The sequence below is a fragment of the Falco cherrug genome, chromosome 11, assembly GCF_023634085.1.
Source record: "Falco cherrug isolate bFalChe1 chromosome 11, bFalChe1.pri, whole genome shotgun sequence".
NCBI classification, from domain to species: Eukaryota; Metazoa; Chordata; class Aves; order Falconiformes; family Falconidae; genus Falco; species Falco cherrug.
Window position 1 is genome coordinate 12,399,086 of NC_073707.1, and position 20,526 is coordinate 12,419,611.

The window sequence follows — 20,526 nt, forward strand, 5'->3', positions numbered from 1 at the left end:
TACAGCAAGCAGCCACCGTGATGCTTAGTGCCAATACCAAAATGCATATAGATGTTTTTACATAATGTGAACTGCAATACAGTGTAGCACAAACCAAGTAGTTCAAGACATACAGGTAGCCCGATATTTTAATTTCTACCAGCCTCAGCTTGTAGAGCAATTAGTTCAAAACTTGGAAGACCATCTCCAAGACAGAGACAAAACTCTCTTCTGTCATCGTATAAAACAATTATGGAAACCAGCTGGAGTCTGGAGAATTTAAAAACTGAAGTCTTAAAGCCAAAACCAATTTTTACTCTTCAACTGCAAAACAATCCACCACCTGCGAAATTACATTAGCATCTACAAGTGCTTGATGAGCTGCTTTCAAATTAAACTAGCTGTAAATTTTTAGTCTTCTCCAAATTATAGTTCCTGACTAGTTTAACATTAAATAAGAAAACATTTGATTCTGAACTTGAGCTTTTAATGCAATGGGCATGCAAATATTTAAGGGAATACTTGCAATGTGATGTTAATGGAAGCGTAGTTTTAGTACTGTCTTAGAGCAGAGTGTTTAGTCAATGTCCATGATAATATAAATACATAAAAAAGCTGTTTTGGTAAAAGTGGGCCAAGGACTAGCACATGGTGACCCACAAGCTGACTCAATAAGGCATTAACCCCCGCCTTCTGAAATTTCAGAATATCTTTCAGAAAACATCTGTCAGCCCCTCTGATATTGCATGATACAGAGCACTTTACTGCAATAGAGCATTGAAGGACAGAAAATTTGAGTGTCCAGCTCCATGGGACATAGACATTACGTACTTAGCAGATCTGTATTTACAATTTGTTTCCTATTGCCATGTTGAAGGTCCTTCCTTGCAGTGAATCTGTTCCTCTTAACACGTGACAGTTCAGAGGCATGCATCCCTTGCAATTTGATTTTCACTGTTGCACTGTAGTCTTGTTTTATGTATAAAGCTTTTTCCTGAGAGCAGGATGCTGCTTTTCTTTTTCTTCAGACTGTAAAATTTGGTTTCCGAATTTTGATCCCTTCTGATATGCCTGGAGAAAAAAGCTTGGTTATGCTGCTTTACAATAATGAAATACTGTCCTGAGTTTTGGGCCCCTCACTACAAGAAAGATGCTGAGGTGCTGGAGTGTGTCTGGAGATGGACAATGGAGCTGGTGGAGGGTCTGGAGAACAAGTGTCATGAGGAACATCTGAGGGAACTGGGGCTGCTTATCCTGGAGAAAAGGATGCTCGGGGGGGACCTTATTGCTCTCTGCAGCTCCCTGACAGGAGACTGTAGGCATGGGGGGCTCAGTCTCTTCTCCCAAGTAACAAGTGATGGGACAAGAGGAAACTGCCTTAGGTTGCAGCGGGGGAGGTTTTAGATTGGATATTGGGAAAAATTTCTTCACCAAGAGCATTGTTGAGCTTTGGTTGGGGTTGGAGCAGGCTGCCCAGGGAAGCGGTGGAGTCACCATGCCTGGAGGTGTTTAAAAGACGTGTAGACACGGTGCTTAGGGACAGGGTTTAGTGGTGGGCTTGGCAGTGCTGGGGTAACGGTTGGACTTGATGGTCTTCAAGGTCTTTTCCAACTTAAATGATTCTATGATTCTATAATTTCTATCAGGTCATGGAATGATAATGAGAGTTTATACATTTAGACTTCGGCAAAATGCCCAAGCCACTGATGTTTGGTTTTGGTTTGGTTTTGTTTTCTGTTTTGTTTTGTTGGAAGGGGGTTACCTCCTGAAGCATTTGGAATAAAGTGGGTGTTTTACGCTGTTGTGAGATTGTGATTCCCAGTTAGCAAGCAGTGCACAGCTTTGTGGAGGAGGGCTAGTAATTCTAAACTGCTTTTCTGAGCAGTGAATGTTGAAAATGTCTCTTCCTTTCTGTGCTAAATTTGTTTAGAAAAGTGAAGCTGTAACATTAAATGCATAATTATCCGTATGTATAATGGTACGTATCTTCCTTTTTTTAACGCCTGTTTGAGGGCAGAGCATCACTCCTGTAAATGCCTGATATTTAATCCCTGCTAGTCCACAAATGGAACTGTGGTGATTTGAAGCCAGACGTGTGAGCTGTAGCTGACTCTGAGGCAAAGGGAGTAGTCAAGGCCAAGTTCAGCTGGTTTTCCATAGGCTCTGACTCAGTATTGCAAACAGCCCACACTGGGGTGGCTGACCAGATCAGTCTGTCCCACGCTTGAGCTGTGAGGGTTCAGGAATTGCTTGCAGCAGTTTGCTGCTTAGTCAGGCAGAAATCGATGCTGGTTTACTTTAACAGACTATGCTGTGAAGAGTCTGGAACTGCTTTATGAGCAGTGATTGCTGCAGCCACGGCGAAGTGGAGGTGGTGGGTGTCGTGTCAGCAGTCCTAATGTAAGTCTGTCCTTCCATTAAGACAAACTCCCAAGGCAGCTGTTTCAGAGCTAGCAGTTGTCACATCGTGGGTTTAGACATAAGGAGAGAAATGCTGGGGGAAACCACCACTGTTGGACTTCAGAGTCTTTAGTGTTGGTAGGCTGGGGATGGACCCAGGATCGACAGAAAACTGTCCTGTTTTGATGTTTGTTCTTGGTCCCTTTCTCTTCTGTTGTGGTTCATGAGTTCCAGTCTGCTTTCCTGTGTTGTTTTCTGCCCCAAGGCTGGTGCTTTACATGGATACTAGCACTCTTTAACTTACAGGGTAAATCATTGAGAAAGTTTCCCCCCCAGTCTCTCTTTGACAGCAAATAACAGCTCCGAATGCTAAAAATATTCTGTCCCACCAGCAGTTGCAGTGGACGGACGTGGACCAGTTGGCAAGGATCGCTTAAACCAGAGCAGAAGCTACCCTCTGCCTTGCATCTGCAGTGCCACGGTACCAGAGGTACAGGAGGCAGCTCTGTGGAGCAGTCGGTTCACGTTTTGTCAAACATTGTGTGCTGGACTGGCTTTCTGGATCAAATGCCAGCTGAATCTTCTTCATTTCCTTATCCTGAGAAGAGGGAGACATAAGCAGACTGCACTTTGCCAAACAGTTGGAGAAAGGACTTTTTTTTTTTTTTTTTTTTAAACTGTAATAGTCATTCTTCAAAGATGATGCAGTTGCTGTGGATCCCATATGATACTTTCCTTCCTGCTGCTTTCCTTCCTACCTCCTGTCACATAGGTTTTGGGCAATGGGGGACTCGACCAGTTCTGCTCTTTGTGCCCTTGCACAGGAGCAAGGGGCACGGGGTCTGAGCGTGGTCTTTTCGTACGCTGCTTCCCACTGCCAGGCTTGTCCGCCTGAGGTCCTAGCTGGCTCCCTGGGTATTTCACTTGGAGCAGTAGGGTAAGGGAACATTCTTCAGGAAGTCCTACTGTTTTCAAGCTGTGGGCATTTATTTACATAAATAATGCCTCACATTTTATTTCTGAACATATCTGGTGGATGGCAGGAGAATGAGACTTGAAACAAGTTTGAAAACTTTTTGGAATATCTCAAAATGTATTCATAGTTTTGCCAGGGTTCTTTACCTTTTCTAGTAGGCACATAGAACACTTTTTATAAAAAGTTTAAGCTGGATGAAAACATACAAGTCTTAAAGGTTTTAAGCATCCTTTATATAATTGTGTGGCCTGGACTTTGAAGCAAAAAACTGGGAGCTGGGTGTGTTCTCGAATTCAGTTTGGCTATTAATTAATTGTACAGTGTGAAACATGGACTGGATCAGCAACAGAGGGAAGCTTTCTTTGAGTGGCAAATGCCCCGGAATTTCATAAGTTTTAATTTTCAAATAGTATAGAAAAATGACAGTGTAAAAAGCTGAAACTCCTAAACTTTTCCACTGCTTGCTGAAAGCATGCTGTGATGTCTCCATTGGATAATTTATAGCGGTGAGAGTTTTTGTTTGGGAAACCCATTGGGTAGGGCGACTGGTTGACTTCCAAACCAAATATGACTGGCAGCTTAAAGTTTTATTGGGGCTAGTCATTGTTTCCCTCTTGTTTTATGTTTGAGGTCAGATGGAAAGGAGTGGTGATGTATTTTCCTTATAGTATTTATCACTCCATACATGTTTTTATTTTTCCCCTCTTTGTTTATGTAAATGGTCATGGTTCTAAAACAATTTAAAACTTCAGTACTAGAGACAAAAGGGAGAACTGGTTTTAATAGACTTTTCAGTTAAACTGTTCTAAAATGGAAGTACATTGTTCTTCTTTTAAAGGACTTCAGAGTTTTGCTTTGTCAAAAAAATAATAATATGCAGAATGGAAAAATAACCTGTGCTAGATTGTGGGCTGTGTTTTTGTCTCTGTCGGTATTATCTGTAATGCTGTTGACAAACTGGGCAGTTTGCTTCTGTGCAGAGTGAATGCATGTTGAGGTACTTTTTTCTTTTTTGCCAGAGGAAAGGGTTGCAGTGGTTGAGGTCTTTCTTCTTCCTGTGTGCTGTATAAAATGCCCAGAGTAAGTGCGGTGGTTGGGAGAGCTGCTGTAGTACAGATGGCGGATGGCAGTGCAGCTGGATTCAAGTGTGGTGTAAGGGATGTGTCAGATTCCAGCTGTGGCCCTGCAGCCTCACACTGAGGGAAAAAGGCATAATTCAGGACCCGGTCAATGTTAATTACATTGGTTAGCCCATAGGTCAGCTCAGGAGCAGGAGGTTGCAAGTATGCCTGAAGAGCTGCTTTCTTTTTTCCTTGGAAGACTGGTGTAGTGCATGAGAACTCAATCCTTGGGCAAGCACAGACCTTCCAAGCTATTAGAACAGCTGTGACTGACAGTGTGGAAGCCTGAAGGTGGGTCCTTTTAGGATGTTTCAACTATTTATCTTTGAATTACCTTGAATAAACCAAACTGAAAGGAAATGTAAAAGCTAGCTGTTAAGGTGACATATGTAATCACTGTAAAGTTTACTTGGCAGTGACTGTGGATTTCAATTTTTTAATTGAATGCATTTTGGTTTCTGCCACTACTTTTAGGATGTCATCTGCAGCCCTGGCAGGGTGCTGGTTCCTGTGTGAAGTGTGGGGAGTTTTTTTTCTTTTAAATACTTTCTCTGCCTTGATGGCTCGGGCTTGGGTGTTTGGTGTTTTAGCATGTCTGGAGATGACATTTTACTTTTCGAGTAATAATTTCCCTCTGCTATCTGTCATCTGGTTTTGAACTGGAGGTTTTGGGTTTACAGATGAGTCATAGGAAACAGAAATCAGGATTCTCCACAAGGCATAGCAGTAGAGTTTTATTTTATCGACTTGAGTGCTGCGGGCTGCTTGTATTTTATGAGGACTCTGTGGGCACCGTATGCAGCCCCCCCGGGTGTTGCCTTTAGGAGGGAATTGCTGTGTTGCTGCACAGGTCCTTTTGGAAGCCTGTTTATTTTTAAATGCCAGCCCCCCTGGTGTGGTTGCTGCTGTTTGCACCCCTGCTTGGTGGCCCAGCACAGCTGTACAAGAGCAACGCTGAGGCGTTTGGGGCTTAGCTCCATATCCTCCCCGCTGTTCGCTTGAGCTCCTGCTGCAGGAGAAGCTGCGGGACAGTGGGTGCTGGGGGGGTCTGGGGGTCTGGATCTGGGGTCCTGGGGAGCGTGAGCCCGTGCCGAACGCTCAGCCGGGGCTTGCAGGTGGGAACAGAGGTGGAAGCCGAGGGGGTGTTGCATCCCTGTTCAGCCTTGCCATTTGCAAAGCAGGATGGGCTTCCTCAACTTGGGATGCTGTGGCTGTGGCACTGCAGAGCTGCCACCAGCTCCTGATCTTCACCCCGACCCAGAACGGGGGTGCGAGCTGCACCCACAGCCCCTTGCCCAGAGACTGCCTGTGGGGCACTGGGAGGAGCTGGGATATGCAAAGTCTGTGGAAAAAGAGTAGGTGAGCAGGGTTTTTCCAGAACTTAATTTCTGAAGGAGAAGTGGGGAGAAACCCCCAGGGCATTAAATAAAAAGGGAATTTAAGCTTCTGGCTGTTTCTGGACAGAATACATATCATCTCTCTCAGGTGAATTCCGCACCATCTCTTACAGTTCTTTACCAACAAACAGTAACTCCTCATGGTTTGGATTTTAAGAATATAGTTTCTTCAGTAAAAGAAAAAAAATATTAAACTGTTGCATTTTGCTGATTTATACAACTAACTGTATTTGAAAAGCCACAACTGTAGAATTTTTGGTGCAGAGAACTTGTTTTTGTCATGTGTTACCAGCATAGGAGATTAAAAGCAGACCAGATATCTCCCTTCCTGAATTTTGCCTTCAAGCTCACAAGCATGGCAGATTTTCCACTAGTGAGAAGTCTCTCTGGGTTTTTGAAAGTACTAATTTAATCTGAATTTAAGATTAAAGGGAAAAACAACCCACAAATAATACATCCAAGGCTGTGTACATTTGAGTAGTGAATGAAGAAAAGTAATGGTAAATATACAGATTTTTGTTAAAGACGCTTGCTCTGTTGTAACTGGAGATTTAAATATTTTTTTTATTATTCTTGAAAGTGGTAGTGCAATGTACCAGTCCAGAAATTAAGCCTTGAAGTGGGACACGTGAAGAATACTTGAGAACTATATTATGGGACATTCTTATTTTCTCCCACAAAAATAGAGCAATCTTTTTAAAATATTTGCTTTAAATGTAGGTCAGGTTAAGTTGCTTCGGACAGGATTTGACCAGTAGAAGTTACTTGGCAGGCTACTGAACTTCATAAATCGCCTTTAAATATGCAATTCTGCTTCATCCATAATGGTTAGGTGAACTGCATTTAAGCAGAGATTAATATGAGCTGTTAAAACACATGGTTGAAGGCTACTGTAAAAAAAGCCCAATACTTCAGAAAAACTAACAGCGAGTTATTAGTTAGGTGTCTGCAAATCCTTACCACAGTATTGAGTTAAATCCTAGAGGGAATGAAGCAAGACTGGGACGTAATAAGCATTTTAACATAATTTCTCTCAAAATCCATCACACATCTTGGTCCTCAAACCTGCAAGGAAGTTTGAAAGTGTTGAAGTTTGTGCTCCAGTCCTTTAATAATTACAGTGATACATGCTGCAATTATTTTAAACATATGAAAAGTCATCAACTTGTTATAGGGGCAGTCTTGTAGGTACGTACCTGTCCTTAATTGTTTGAGTTTTGAATGGATAGTAAACAACCAAGGAAAATGCATAGTCCTAGTAGGAGAAAATGTTATGCTTACAGTTATTAATATTTCTCTCAGTCTTTACAGAGACCAATGCATTGATTTTAATTCCCGCTCTGTATATTTAACCTGGGAGTGAGCTCAGTTTTGTTGCTAATGGTTAAGATACCTTTGGCATACCTGTGCTGTAGTTAAATCCTTCCTGTTCGTGCTTCCAGCCACACTGGACTCTTGCACTGATTGCAGATATCGATACAAATAGGATCCACCGAAAGATGACTTGTATGTTATATGTAGTTGTATGTTATTTAAGTGAATTTGACCTACCTTTCTTTCAAGGAGGTGGGTAATACCTCTGTCATTCTATTTATTATGGAGCTGTCTTGAGATACTTGGGTTTATCACCAGAATGGGGTTGTAAAAGTAAATGAGGGTGAAATATGACATGAGGAAGGATATAAATTGTGTTCATTGTGACTGTGAGAGAGACCTGTTGGTTTCTTCTGTGAAGGTGTGTGTCAGGCCTTTGCTTCTCCTAAAGCTCCTCTTCAGGCCATGGCCCTCTTGTGTCTTGTTCTTGTGGAGGCCCAAAAGGTGGAATTATCTCTAGACCAGGTGGTTCCTCGAGGAGTGGGTTATTCCTTAGTGACCTGCACTGCTCAGGTTCTTGCAAATCAATGTTGTGCTGGTGTAACTGCCAGGAGCTCCAGTGCCGTTGAACCCTTGCAGCCACGTGCGCGGCCAGTTTCCTTGCATGAAGGTCTGTGGGCATGTGATAGACTTTTGGGGGAGCTGATAGAAGATGATGGCACCGTGTTTTCTTCTGGTGACTCACAGGGGGTTTTTTATAGTTTTTTTCCTACCTCTTCAGATACTGCGTTCATCTGACAGTCCTGTGAGTTTATGTTGTGTTATTCTATTACGAATTCAATAGGGATTTTTTTTGGAACCGTTGCTTGGGACTGTCTGGCATTGCACTTGCAGAGAATTTGAGATATACTGCATAGAGTAAGTAGCCCAGATTTTCTGTAGAGCTTTAAAAGAGTGCTGGGGTTTTTGTTTTTTTTTTTGATAGGGAGTATGCCTCTTGATCCTGTTCCACTTTTTCTCCCTCCTTTTTGTCCTTCTGTGAGCCAGTAGTTGCTTGCCTCTTTATGTCAATTGAGTATCTTGTACTTCAGCGTGTATCAGTTTGGTGATGGCCAATTTCAGTTTGTCATTAAGGACAGTGAAGAAATTTGGACTTTTATTTATTTTTTTCTTTTAAGAGTTGCTTAGTCATACCCAAGCTTTAGTCTGTCTACTATCATTCTAAGCTGTAGATGGTTTTAACCAACATGTGTGACTTTCAAACCATTTATAATTGACTGAACAATGCCTTGAGCAACCTGATTTGAGTTAGACCTGCTTTGAGGCTGGGCTGGAGCAGATGACCTGCAGAGGTCCCTTCCAAGCCTAAATGATTAGTTTATTGTGTGGCAGAAGATCAGGTGTCTTCTTTTTATTATTATTATTAGCAAATTCTTTTTTTGTTTTTTGGTATTTCAGGAGTGTTACTCTTATCAGCTCAACAGGACCTCGTTAATCCAGTTCTCTGCTGTTCCTTTTTCATAGCTCTGTCATGCTGAGTCAGGCTGCCTTACAGGTAGCTGCAGATGTGTTTTGGATTGGCGTGCCTGTCTTTTAAAGCTCAAAAAACTTATTCTTAGGATTTTTCCACAGGTTAGTTGTATACAGACCCGAACCCTATTTTAACACTTCTAACATTGCTTTTTAAACCCTGAAATTCACCTTATTTTGTTTGTTGAAATGGTAAAGAGGGTTAGTTTTGTTTCTAACATGCAGCTGTTACGTTCTTCAGAAATGTTGAATTTGGTTTGGTGATCGAGGGTTAGTTGCAGCAGGTGGAGTCTGCACAACGTAAGCCCTCGGTTCTCCCAGGAATACAGCCCCCCTGCATGGGGTTCACAGTCTAGCTCATGCTTGGGATTTTTGGGGTGACAAGTTGCAGCACTGTGGTGGCAGCTGTGTGGATCCAGCCCTCGCAGCTGCCAGGGAGACGTGCTCTGGGGAGCTTTGGGCTCTGCTGGCCTGTAGGCGAGGGCAGGGATTGCCTGGGTCTGACTTTGTGGCTCCCTTTGGTTCTCCCTGCCAAGCTGTCCTGGTCCAGCTGGCTGGGCAGTGGGAAGTGCTTCTCATCCCTGAAGGTTTTTTCTTTTCCATGTGCAATTTCTCAGCTGCTCCTTTCCTTGCTGTGGGCTGCCTTCCTTTGGTTTTTTCATGTTTTGTTACAGAGATGATGGCATCGAAACAAAACCTGGGTGTCTTAAACTAAGAAGAAGGTACAGCCAGCCTTGTCACCCTGCTTTGTTTTAGTACAAGCCCTTTGTTAATCCTTTGCTGACTACTCTGATGTCAGACCTGTTTTCTGAGAATTCACAATCAATTCATGCTGTATGAGCTTTATCCCTCTTTTACTTTTATCAGGGCTTTTAGGACAATGCTATCTGTTAATTGCAGATGGATTCCTCCTATGTTAATTGTTGCCCTTTGTTTGAGATCTGTGTTCTGCATCTGCATCAGAGGAGTGTTCTGACCCAAATCTGCCTCCTCTCCTGCTTCAGGCTGCAGACACAGTCTCAACTGGAGAGTGCCAGGAAAACCATCTTAACGTCAGTGGGTACAATGCAGTCCTGTTCCCCCTGTTTATAGGCCATGTGCAGTCTTCAGAAAAGCAGGGATGACTACTTAAACTTTAGATTTGATGATAGGGTTGTTCTTTTGCACGGTGCTTTGTGCCTGCCTTAATCACCACTGTGCTGCTGCAAATTTGGGTGGAAGACCACAGGTTTTATGGATGTGCTAGTTCTCCTGTATGTATTTGTTTCTGAAATACCTAATATTCTTTGAATAGTTATTGTTCGTGTTTCTTCCTAGTCCTCTTAATTTTCCTCTTACAATTTATCTTCTGGGCAGTTTTTTTCTTTTATCTGTGCTTTTACTGTGCTTTTATGGCTGAAACGATACAGTGACTTGCTCAATCCAAAGTGTCTTGTCACTTCACTGTAAAGATTTTTGAAAAAAAATATTACGTGTTCTTGGGCTTGTGTATTTTCTGTGATCAATAAGGTTTCTTATGCTGTACTGATTTCGAAGATTTTAAAGCCTGCAAGCAGTTTTTTATCGCTTTTTTAAAAAAAAGGTTGATCTTTGTTCCAGAAGTTACTTCCCTTTTAGATTTTCAAAGCTCACTCACTGAGGCAAAAGCAGTGCTTGCACATACTAAATGGTATTGTGGTTTATCTGTTAATGAGGTAGGGTCTAAGTACTTTTTATTTAAGAGACTGAGGCTTTTGTGGACTTACTGCAGTGAAATATGAAGTCTTCGGAAGCCCTTTATGATTTTTGTGAGATGGTTGGATTAAAAGAGCTGGAATCCCAAGGTATGTGGTGTAATTTTGGGTTTACTAACTGCATATAAATACTGAAATCAAGAAATAAGACTCGCCTTCTTCCTCGAAGATGGTTTAAGGCAAGTGTCCTAAAGATACAAATAATTCTCTGATCTAGAGAACACTGTTCTGCATTTCTGAGATTAATGACTACGTCTGTCATTACAGGCTTCCCCAGCACAAAAATCTGTCAGGCTGTACTGTATTAAATAAGTTGTTGTGGGGTTTGCTGCTAGCAAATCCGTGGCAGCTTTCTGTGCCCTGGTGTTGACAAGGACAGACAAGCGAGCTGGCTTGGCTTGGGTAAGCAGTGGCATATGGTGTTGAGATCACTTCCCCGAGCAGGTCAGTTTGTGGACAGAAAACAGTTGGGATTAGATGTGAAACAGAAAGGTGCTAATTCAATGCAGTAGTTAAAATATTGATTTGAATTTGTAAGGCTTTTTATCTTGGAAGGACACTGATGTAGAGAAGTGCCAGATGTCTGTGGATTGTATTTGGCTGATGACATTAACATATTAAAGAGTTTGTGTCCTGCGCCTTTGCAGAGGCTACTGGTGAACTGTGGACATGGTGGGTTTTCCTGCCTTTTGGGTGGCAGCCCTTTGAGAGGAAGAGGGATTACTCTGTCAGGCCCAGGTGTGCAGACACAGATACTGCTGAGAGGTGCAGAAAGCGGCTTTGTTGGTGTTGAGAGGTGACAGAAAGATGATGTTACTAGTGAGCAGATGTACAGAATTTGTTGCAGCCCGAAAAGCTGCTGACTTGGTGTCATGACACCAGCGGAGCAACACTACTTGTAAAGGTCTAGTGGGCAGAGTGCGAAGGTGTGTGTTTAAGTTGTTTTGTTTCTTTAGTTTTACTTGTTTATTTTGTGATTTCTGTTTCAATAGCCTGATGTTCTGGTACACACCCTAATAAAAGTTGACTTGAATCTAAAAAGCCATTCAGAGTATTTTGGGATGCTCTCTAAGGAGAGGCCTAAGGCGAAGAGGCAATGACATGCCCTTGAAGCTCTAGATGACTATATGCTCCTATCGTCCAGTCTTTTAAAGGGGGGGACACACCCGTTTTATCTAGGATGATAGAAAACAGTTGTGCACACTTGCTCTTTATATCCACTTGAGGAGCAAGAGCTTAGGAGCAGGAGTTAGTGAATTTGTTAAAGAATACGTGCAGGGGAGCACGAATGTTTCAGCAGCAGAGAGCCCGTGTCAAAGACTTGTAGTGTTAGCGACAGCTTGCTAGATAACAGAACAGGAGTGACTGTTGAACTATCTTGAACTCTACTATATGGAACATATTTTTGTATCATTCTCAGCTGCTGTAGATGAAAACATCACTGAAGCCAGAGGATTTGCAGTCCACGTTCCTGAGAAAATACTTTTTGCCGTGTTTTCTTCTGCTGTGCTGAACACTCGGTGTAGCCAGCCTCTATGTTTGTGTTTGGTTCACATGTGAAATCTGCCAAGCGCCTTTCTTTCAGTCATGATGTGATCACTGCTGCACAGCTTCCCACTCTAGTATTTATCACATCCAAAAAATATACAGGATAAAAAGAAACTAACAAAGGTCACCACCCACAGGCAAACTGTGGCAGTGGCATTCAGTATATTGTGTCCTGCAGCTACCTTTTTATGTTGACCTTCATTTTGAGACAGTACTATGGAAATAGGAAGAGTTGCCAACAGTTCCTGAACGCAGCTGATAAAAGCTGTTTTGAAAATCTGTTCCAGGACAATTCAGCTGGATTAGTTCATTTACCAGTTGCTGAGTTCTGTAGGACTGAGCCTTAAAAAAAAAAAAAAAAAAAAAAAAAAAAGCCTGAGAAGCAGGACGGAGCCTTAAAATCTTATTGTAGTGCTCATGAATCTTGTTAGATAAGTAACAATGGCTGGATCTACTGTTATTTTTTAAAAGCATGCTTTCAGGCCATAAAAAAACTCCTACTTAGTCTTTGTATACTTAAGCCTTGTTTGGTGGCCCTCAGGACACTGATTTGAGACAGTCAAAGCCATCTCGCAGCCAGATGAGATGTGGCAGCTATTGCAGGTACGTCTATAGGAATGGCTTCATTTATAGCATTGCGGTGCAGTTGATGTAACACATCTCATTTGTGAATCCTGATGAGCCCGTGGGAGGCAAGGGATCAACATAACTGCTTCACCATAAGCAGTGGTGGGGATTTTGTTTTTTTTTATGTATCTTGTAAATAAGCTGGAGCACAAGTGATACCTGACTTAGTGTGTTCATAGAGCAGGAGATTTGTCTGCTTGTTTGGATGCTCAGTAGGAACCTCCCCCATCCCTGTCAAATCGACTGGAGAGCCAGGCAGTAAGGTAATTAGTACGAAGCTGGCAACGGAAAGCTTTATTATGGCGCTTTTTTTTTTTTTTTTTAAAGAAAGGAGTGCATTTAATTGATGGAAATATCCATCTTTTCCATGTTAAACAATGTAGTGTTTCAGTGTAGTAGGAAAACAGAATAAAATACAGAGAGTAATTTTTCACTTTGGGAAGTGGAAAATAACTGTCTTCTCCAGAACTTGAAAAGGCTCGAATTTGCAGTCAGCATTGCTGTGTTACTGCTGTCAGGCTGAAAATCCTGGAAGCTATTTAAGCAGTGCCATATGCCCTTCTGAATTGTCAATTGAAAAACAATTGGGGAAGGGGGGGGGAAAATCCCTAATACTATAAAGCTCTTTTCAGAGCCACATCTGGACTCAATAAATGCAAGCGCCCATTGTATAATTTAACGTGTCTGATTAAATTTGGTCTCAAATACATAACACGACAAGGCCTGCCACGTTGTGCTTTGGTGCAAGAAAGATTTTCTTAACATATTTGTTTTCCTTGTGTAAGTCAGATTGGGACCCTGTAAAAAAAATAAATCACAAAGCACGCAGCTAATACAGCTGGAAATAAGAAACTTTTCTGTGGAACCCTGGCGCGAGCCGTTTAAAGCTGGTAGGGCTACCATGCATGGTGGTCGTGTGTAGTTGTTCTATTTCTTTTTGAACTGGAACACACAGCCAAGGTGATCTGGCCTTTGTGCCTGAGCCTGGTCCGCTGTGGGAGGCTGCCCGGGGCAATCAACCCAAGGTGAGGAAAAGCTTTACAGAAGTTCCCAACTTGTGATCCACAAAATAGGCAAATAGGCCTTGACCCACTCCTGGAAAGGGGTCGGGGATTTGGCTATTTCTGTCCAAGGCTGTGAGAAACAGCTAAGAAAAGCAGCCAGTTCATCGTAGATCTCAGTTGTCCGTAAGGGGATTTGCATCTCCAGTGAGAAACTTTAGGGATCTGAAAACCCAGAAGGCTGAAAACTCTGCTAACGTTAGACCAAATAATAAGCTTGTGGTTGCATTTCATGCAGTAAAATTATGTCAATGTTGATTGGTGAAGTTAGGATGCACTTACAAGTTGCAGCTGCAATCGTTCTGATTGTTCTGGGGGGAACGAAGGGGCTGTGTTGTGAAAGCTCATACTGGGGAGTGCATGGATAGAGTTCCATTCTGGTCAACTAAAATTTAGCTTATCTTGTATTTGAGGTTGTGCATGGCAGGAGACCATTGTGAAGTCTCTCTTCCTGCCCCCCCCCCCCCCCGCCCCCCCCCAGGCTAGTATAAGTTAGGTTTTCTTAAAAACACACACATTAAAAATCCAAACACTTTACTCCTCATACTCATTCCCCTGCAATCAGATCTGACTTGCAGTAGATCAGCTGAGGTGCATCTGCAGCCTCCTAGCCTTCCGGAGTTTCCATTTTCTGCCAGTAAACCTGTGACATACAGGGTGGTTCTAAAAACTTATTTTTCCTACCTTTTAAACTGAGAAACAGGATTTTTATTTACTTTAATTAAAAGTGGCTCAGACTGCTAAGGGGAACATTGCCCTGTAGTACAGAAAAGTTACTGAAAAAAAAAAAAAAAAAAGAAAAAAAGAAATCTTAAGGAACTAGAAAAAAAATTAATGGAAAATAGAAAACTTTAGGTAGCTTTTCTTTAGTCTTTTTTTTTTGTTTATTCCGGTAGAAAGAACAGGTGATTTTCCTCGGGTTACAAATGAAAACGTAGCAGGCAAGCCAAAAAGAGCATTTGTTTTATTTTCAGTGAGCTGAATAATAGCAAGTTGCTATAGCTGCAGGTCTTGTTGCAATTTTTCCTCAATGATATTTTTGACAGTCTTTAATAGATAGCTGAAGTGCCTTTACTTTGAAGGCAACAGCAATTAACAGCAAATGTGGCTTGGGCTGGTGTTTTCTAGTGGTCAGCTTGATGATGGTAACTTAATACTGATGTTGAGTAGCATTGGCACAGTAAGGATGCGCTTGCTCCGGTGGGCAGCGTGGAGCTGTGCAAGCTGCTGTCTAGGTTTTCCCATTCCCAGGGTGCGTAGGGTGAAAAAACAGTACCTGTTTCTGCTAAACCTTAATTCAAATTTCCCATTGAGTATCTTTCCAGTGTAAAGCGAGTGGTTCCTCATGTCACCAGCCCTGCTCCCATCCCCCTGTGTTTGGCGATGAAGAGTGAGTTCTGCAGGTGGAGGGAAGGTAGTGAAGGAACTGAATCTTCAGGCTTTGTGATGTCTGGGTCTGCAAGAGGAAAAGAAAAGAGTAATTACCATTACCAAGCAGTAATTTGGGAAGGAAATGGGACTGCAACTTCTCTGTTGTCACTTTGAAACAGAAGATGTAGTTTAAAGAACATGAGGAAATACAAGCTCGGCATCAAGGAACAAACATTAAAGCAGCACTTTTCTAATATTGACCCACATAATCACCCTACAAGGATCAGTGCGTCAAAATGGAACTTTCCTCCAACTTTGTGAATTTAGCCAGTTTCTCTTGGCAGGTTAATGGTTACATGTAAGAATTCAAAATACAATGTTCTGTTCCAGAAGTCTGTTGCAGCATGCCTCGTCTTCACAAGTAATTGATATTATTGCTGTTGGAAGAGAGATGTCTCTGTTTACCTGATAGGATCAAAAGAACTATTCCAGTGGGCTTTATCTTCTGGTGTCAGAATATGCTGTAAAGAAGCATACTGCCAAAATCTGCAGTTCTGGAGTGTGAAATGCACGTATTCAAGGCTGCCATAGCAAGCATTTTTCAGGGCTTTTGATTAGAAGCCTGGCTTGAAAAGAATTTTTTTTTCAGCAGTATCTGCTACTTGGTTACTACACTGATAAATACTTCTCGTGAGTGTATTTTAAAGTCTGTCTTAGAACTTGAAACATAGGGTGCTGGCAATAGGATTGTGCTTTAAGTCAACAGACTCCTTGAAGATTACCGTGATCTCTCTTACAGCAGGGAGAACTGTAGCAGCAATCCAGAAACTGAACGTATGTGAAATAGGTGTGAGTGTCCGGGCACGTCTCGGTCCGTAACTTGGCACTAGTGCTGAATGTTTGCAAATTCTTGGAAACTCAGAGGAAGGGATCTGTAGTGTCTGTTCACTCCCGTTTGACTGCTCAGTGAATACTGTGAGGTTGGAAATTCCTGCTCAATTCTGCAGTGAGGCTGTGGCGAATTTGTACTTTGGGTGGTTCATTTTTGGACCTTTGGGTTGGTAACATTTTGAAGTGTCTGAGAAGGGAAGTGCTTACCTCTGTGGCCCAGCTACAGTTGCAATCTGAAAGCTGTACCTATGTGACCTGAAACGCGTACTATTGCTAGGTTGAAGTATAATGGAGAAATGACACTCGGAGGAATCTTCTTTAGCTTGCCAGGGACGTGTCAAGGTGGAGCATTTTGTTGTTGCTATTCTAGATTAAATTCCAGTGTGTCCCCTCCGGCCCCACGCTGTTCTTTCTGTTACCCACCTCCCCCATAGCTCCGTTTGCTCTTTTTGACTTCGGAGTGGTGCTCAGAGAAGCTGGCAGGGCTCTGGGAAGAAAACCTTGACGCTTGGAGCCTGCTCTGCAGAGGAGAGGGCAGCCGTGGCAGAGGGAGCTGTCTGTGGAGAACACAGTGGTGCTTTGGGGAGCCCTGCCCTGCTTGCTCCTGGACAGGCAGAAGGCACAGCAGAAGCGGAGAAAGTGGAAGGGCACGTGCTAGGGAAAGCAAGTACGTGGTGAAAGAGGTAGGTTCAGATGGAGGTGGTTAAGGAGCAGAGACTGCAGAGATACTGAGGGCTGTCACTTCTTCATAAATTCTCTGAGGACAGATTTTACATGTAAATATGAAATTTGTCATTGGGTTCTGTAGGGCAAGTGGTTTGATTTAGAATAAAAGTGACTAAGGGTTTTGGGTTTTTTATTAGATGGGCCAATCTTAATAAATTAAAAGACAGTGAAAATTTAAGACAAGCTTACGTAAACATTTAGTAGCCCCATTTATATTTTTATATAAATGTGATATCTGAAGCTTAGAAGTTTATGTTCACAGGCTTAGAAAGCCTTTTTAAAGGTTTTCATGGTTTTTTTTCTTAATAGTATTTGATAGTTTGACCAGTGTGAGGCTAATAAGCCTTTTTTGTTTGTGTGATTGCTCAGCATTGAAATGCAGCATATGAGTGATTGTGGCATTGTGCATTATGGATGAAGGCCCCCACTGTTAATACAGATCTTACCTCCGAGACTTGCGAAGCCTTTATTTAGCTGTACAAAAGAATAAAATGAGACGGGTGGATTGTGTGTGGCACAGGCGTATTTGAACTGCATTGATGTCCAAATATGCATTTATAAGCCGAAGCAGAGCTCTGGAAGCGACCCCGGGGATGCGCTGCCCAGGCTGCCTTGCCTCTGCACCGGTGGTGGGTACCCCAGCATGGCACTACGTGCCCTTCAGCCCACGTGCGCCTGGTCTCGTACCAGGTGGTTTTTCTTGCTGCAGACATCTTCCCATCTTCACCTTCCCCCCTTCTCCCCATCTCAGTTGTTTTGAAGCATTCCTGCCTTTTTCTGGTGGTTCTTCCCTACGCTTCTCCTTTCTGGCTTCCATTCTTTTCAGAGAGAGCTCAGCTGGGGGAGAAGTCTCTATTCACCATGAGAATTTCAGCATCCTGAGTGTTCCTCTGTGCTGGGCAGCCTTGTTAGTGCCCTGTTAGTTGCAGAAAGGGGGGTGGGGGAAGGGAGAAGGTGGAAGAAGTATAAATAACTTTTTTGTGCTCTCTGACATGCGCATTTGCTTCTCTTAATCCATTAGCATAAGGTTACCTACAGTGGGTTTGGTTTGGTGGTTTGTTTTTTTGGTGGTTAGGTGGATTTTTTGGGTTTTGCTTCCATTTCTGCTGTGTGGCTTCATTTCCATGTGACTGTTTAAAATAGTATGTTTGCATGGGGCTGAAAGAGCCTTCTGTTTTAGGAAAGATGAAAATTTCAGGTCTCTTTAGTCAGAAAATTGAGACCAACGTGGCTACTTGTGCAGCAGCTTCTCAGGCTGGTTGGAGCTACAAGAGAAAACAGAACTGGAAAATGGTTTTATTGCCTGTCTTTCTGGTTTTAGGTAAATGTTAGTGCTTTTTTTCATGGATAAATCTTTTTTCTCCTTGGTAAACAGTGGTGATACCTTTTATTTTTCAAGCTGAAACTAGGACTGCAGGAGGGAGGGAAACTGATAATGGAGTGATTAACATCTAATTTGGTGTTTCTTCTACATGAACTGCACTTTGCTTTGTGTTTGTTTTTCTGCTGTACTGAATTCTGTCAAATTCGTGTCAGTTTTGTAGCGCTAATTCAGATCAGCCTGGCTCCCTGCTTGGGCTTCTGAGTACAATAGTTGATTTGATAAACTTGACATTCTTCCAGAGGGGATTAGTTGCTATGTAGTAAATGTTACAATACTGAAAGCACTTCTCAATGATTGTCTCTCCTGCTTAGAAACTACTTGTCTAATATTTGTCTTTTTTGGTAGACTTTGTGGCATTCAGGAACCGGGGGGTATGGAAGTCAGACAAATTAACTTCTTGGTCTTTAAATAGGCCACATTTAGTGTACCTTGAGAATAAAATCACACGTCATAGTATTTCAGATGCCATTGGTTTTGTTCATAAAGACATTTCATAGTCACACAGTTAATTTTAAAATTTGGTCTTCAGCTTTTGTGGTTTGACTTAAAAATTACTGGAGTTTTTTTGTTTAATGAAACTTAGTATCAGAGTTCAGATTTTATTTTCTCTGAATTTTGTTGTCTTAAAAAAAAAAAAAAATCATCTCTCAGTTTGGAGCTGCAAAAAAGGAATGATTCTACAGCAGTTTAACTGTTCTCCTGTGTGACCAGTGCCCAGCTTTCGCAGGACAGCACTTGCTGTTTGCTGTTGGACCAGGTCTTTCTTGTGTCTGGTACCAGCCTGTGTGTTTAGTTTTACTTCATGTTTTAAACAATTTAACTTGGTAGGACACTGAGCACAGTTGTATTGAGGTCTCTCTCATTTTATTGTTTCTGTAAGCCTTCTACTTTTTTTCCTAGGTATAACTTTCTCAAAACAAATGTTTCAAAGTAGTTTCTACGTAGCTTCTTTGGTTTTAAAAATAGGTTTATGAATATTGGGAGATAAAATGTATTTTCTTTTCCCTTTTTGTTGTCAAACTACCTCTATAATAATATGTATATTCTTTATAGTTTCAGTGTTTGCAAAGTTTCCAGTTAGATCACCAAATATGTTCCAGATATATTTTATTAACTGCCCTGGCTGTAGGAAATGCACATCAAAATCATCTGTTTCGTTTCTGTTTTACATTGTCGTATTCCTGTCATAGTAAAACATGAGCTTTGAAGGGCACAGCAGTGTAAAAATCCTGTTCAAAAACGCCCTTAATCAAAGATTTAAATATGACTATATACACATTGGCAGACTTCTGTTTTGGGCAAGTGCATGTTACTGTGAACTAGTACAGCAAGTCATATAAAATAGTGCTAAGCTATAAAAAGTCATGTGAAAACTACATAATAGAATTCTGGACTTCTAATGATTTACAGCTGAAAGAGCAGAACAGAGTTTGGAAGAAAGATTAATTTCAGCTCCCTATGAGGGACTTTTTCCTTTTCCTTTTTGTTTGTGTTTCTTTTTGTTTGTGTGTGTTTCTTCTTTTTGTTTGTCTCTGAGTTGTGTTGTGTCCATCACTATTTGTAGGTCTGCTGGTTGCATATGGACCAGAGAACCCTCTTGGGAGACAGAGGTGGGATTGTCAGTGCAGAGGAGGACATTCAGTAATGAAACACTGGGATACAGAGGGACAGTCAGCTCTTCAAAGGGCTTTAAATAACTGCTCTGTGTGGTATAAGGGTTACCAAAATGGAGAAACAAATTGACCTGTCTGTGCAGTAGAAAGCTGGAGTGGATGAGGTGTGCAAAGGAGGACATGACAGCTAGGAAGCGGGATAAATGAAGACAGGGAGTGAAGCCCAAACGCTTGAAAAGAAAAGGGAGGGAGAAAGGAGAAAACAAATATGTGATGCACTAACAACGTCTGGGGAATGGCAGAAGATGAGAAAACAGTTGAAATGCCACTGAGACATTGGTTGCCGCTATGGAAAAGCCCTCTGTCGTGGTTTGGACCAGGCAGAAGTACGAAGAGGGGCTGCGTCACTTGGGGTCTTCATCCCAGAGCACTGAAACTGCAGGGCTGGTACAGCTGGTGAGGAGCTGTAACAAGGGGAGGGGAGGACCAGTCTCGCTGGGTGAGCTCTTCAGGGTCACCATGCGGGGAAGGATGAGCAAGCAGAAGACAGCTTTCCAACTGGAATTCACCTGTCCTTGGTCCTGTGTCGTGTCTTCCCCCAAATACTTGCAACGTGCATACGTTCTGTGGAAATTTCCAGTACACTGCCTAGACTGGTGCCGAGATCATACAGGGTTTTTTTTCTTTTTCTATGTAACATAGTTAAATAGAAGACCCAGGTATTTGCATTGGTAGTTTCGTTGATTTGGGGTTTGACGTTTGCCCCCTCCCCACCCAATATGTGTTATTTCAAGTGTGCTAAAAGTAAATACTACTTGTTGTGACAGTGCTTACTGAGGCGACTGGAGTTTTTTG

The 20,526-nt window shown here is 42.2% G+C and overlaps 1 protein-coding gene across 8 annotated transcripts in view; it reads left to right on the forward strand.

Annotated features, from left to right (window-relative positions):
* The window catches only part of PXYLP1 (2-phosphoxylose phosphatase 1), a 57,494-nt gene that overhangs the window by 18,745 nt on the left and 18,223 nt on the right, over positions 1 to 20,526 (forward strand). The window contains exon 1 of one of the 8 annotated variants that reach the window (XM_055723764.1): positions 17,792 to 17,995. The exons of the other annotated variants lie outside the window; for them this stretch is intronic. Within the exon in view, the coding sequence (XP_055579739.1) occupies positions 17,827 to 17,995 (169 nt within the window). The 5' untranslated portion in view covers positions 17,792 to 17,826. Of the gene's footprint in view, positions 1 to 17,791; positions 17,996 to 20,526 lie in introns of those variants that run through there. 8 annotated transcript variants of the gene reach the window in all.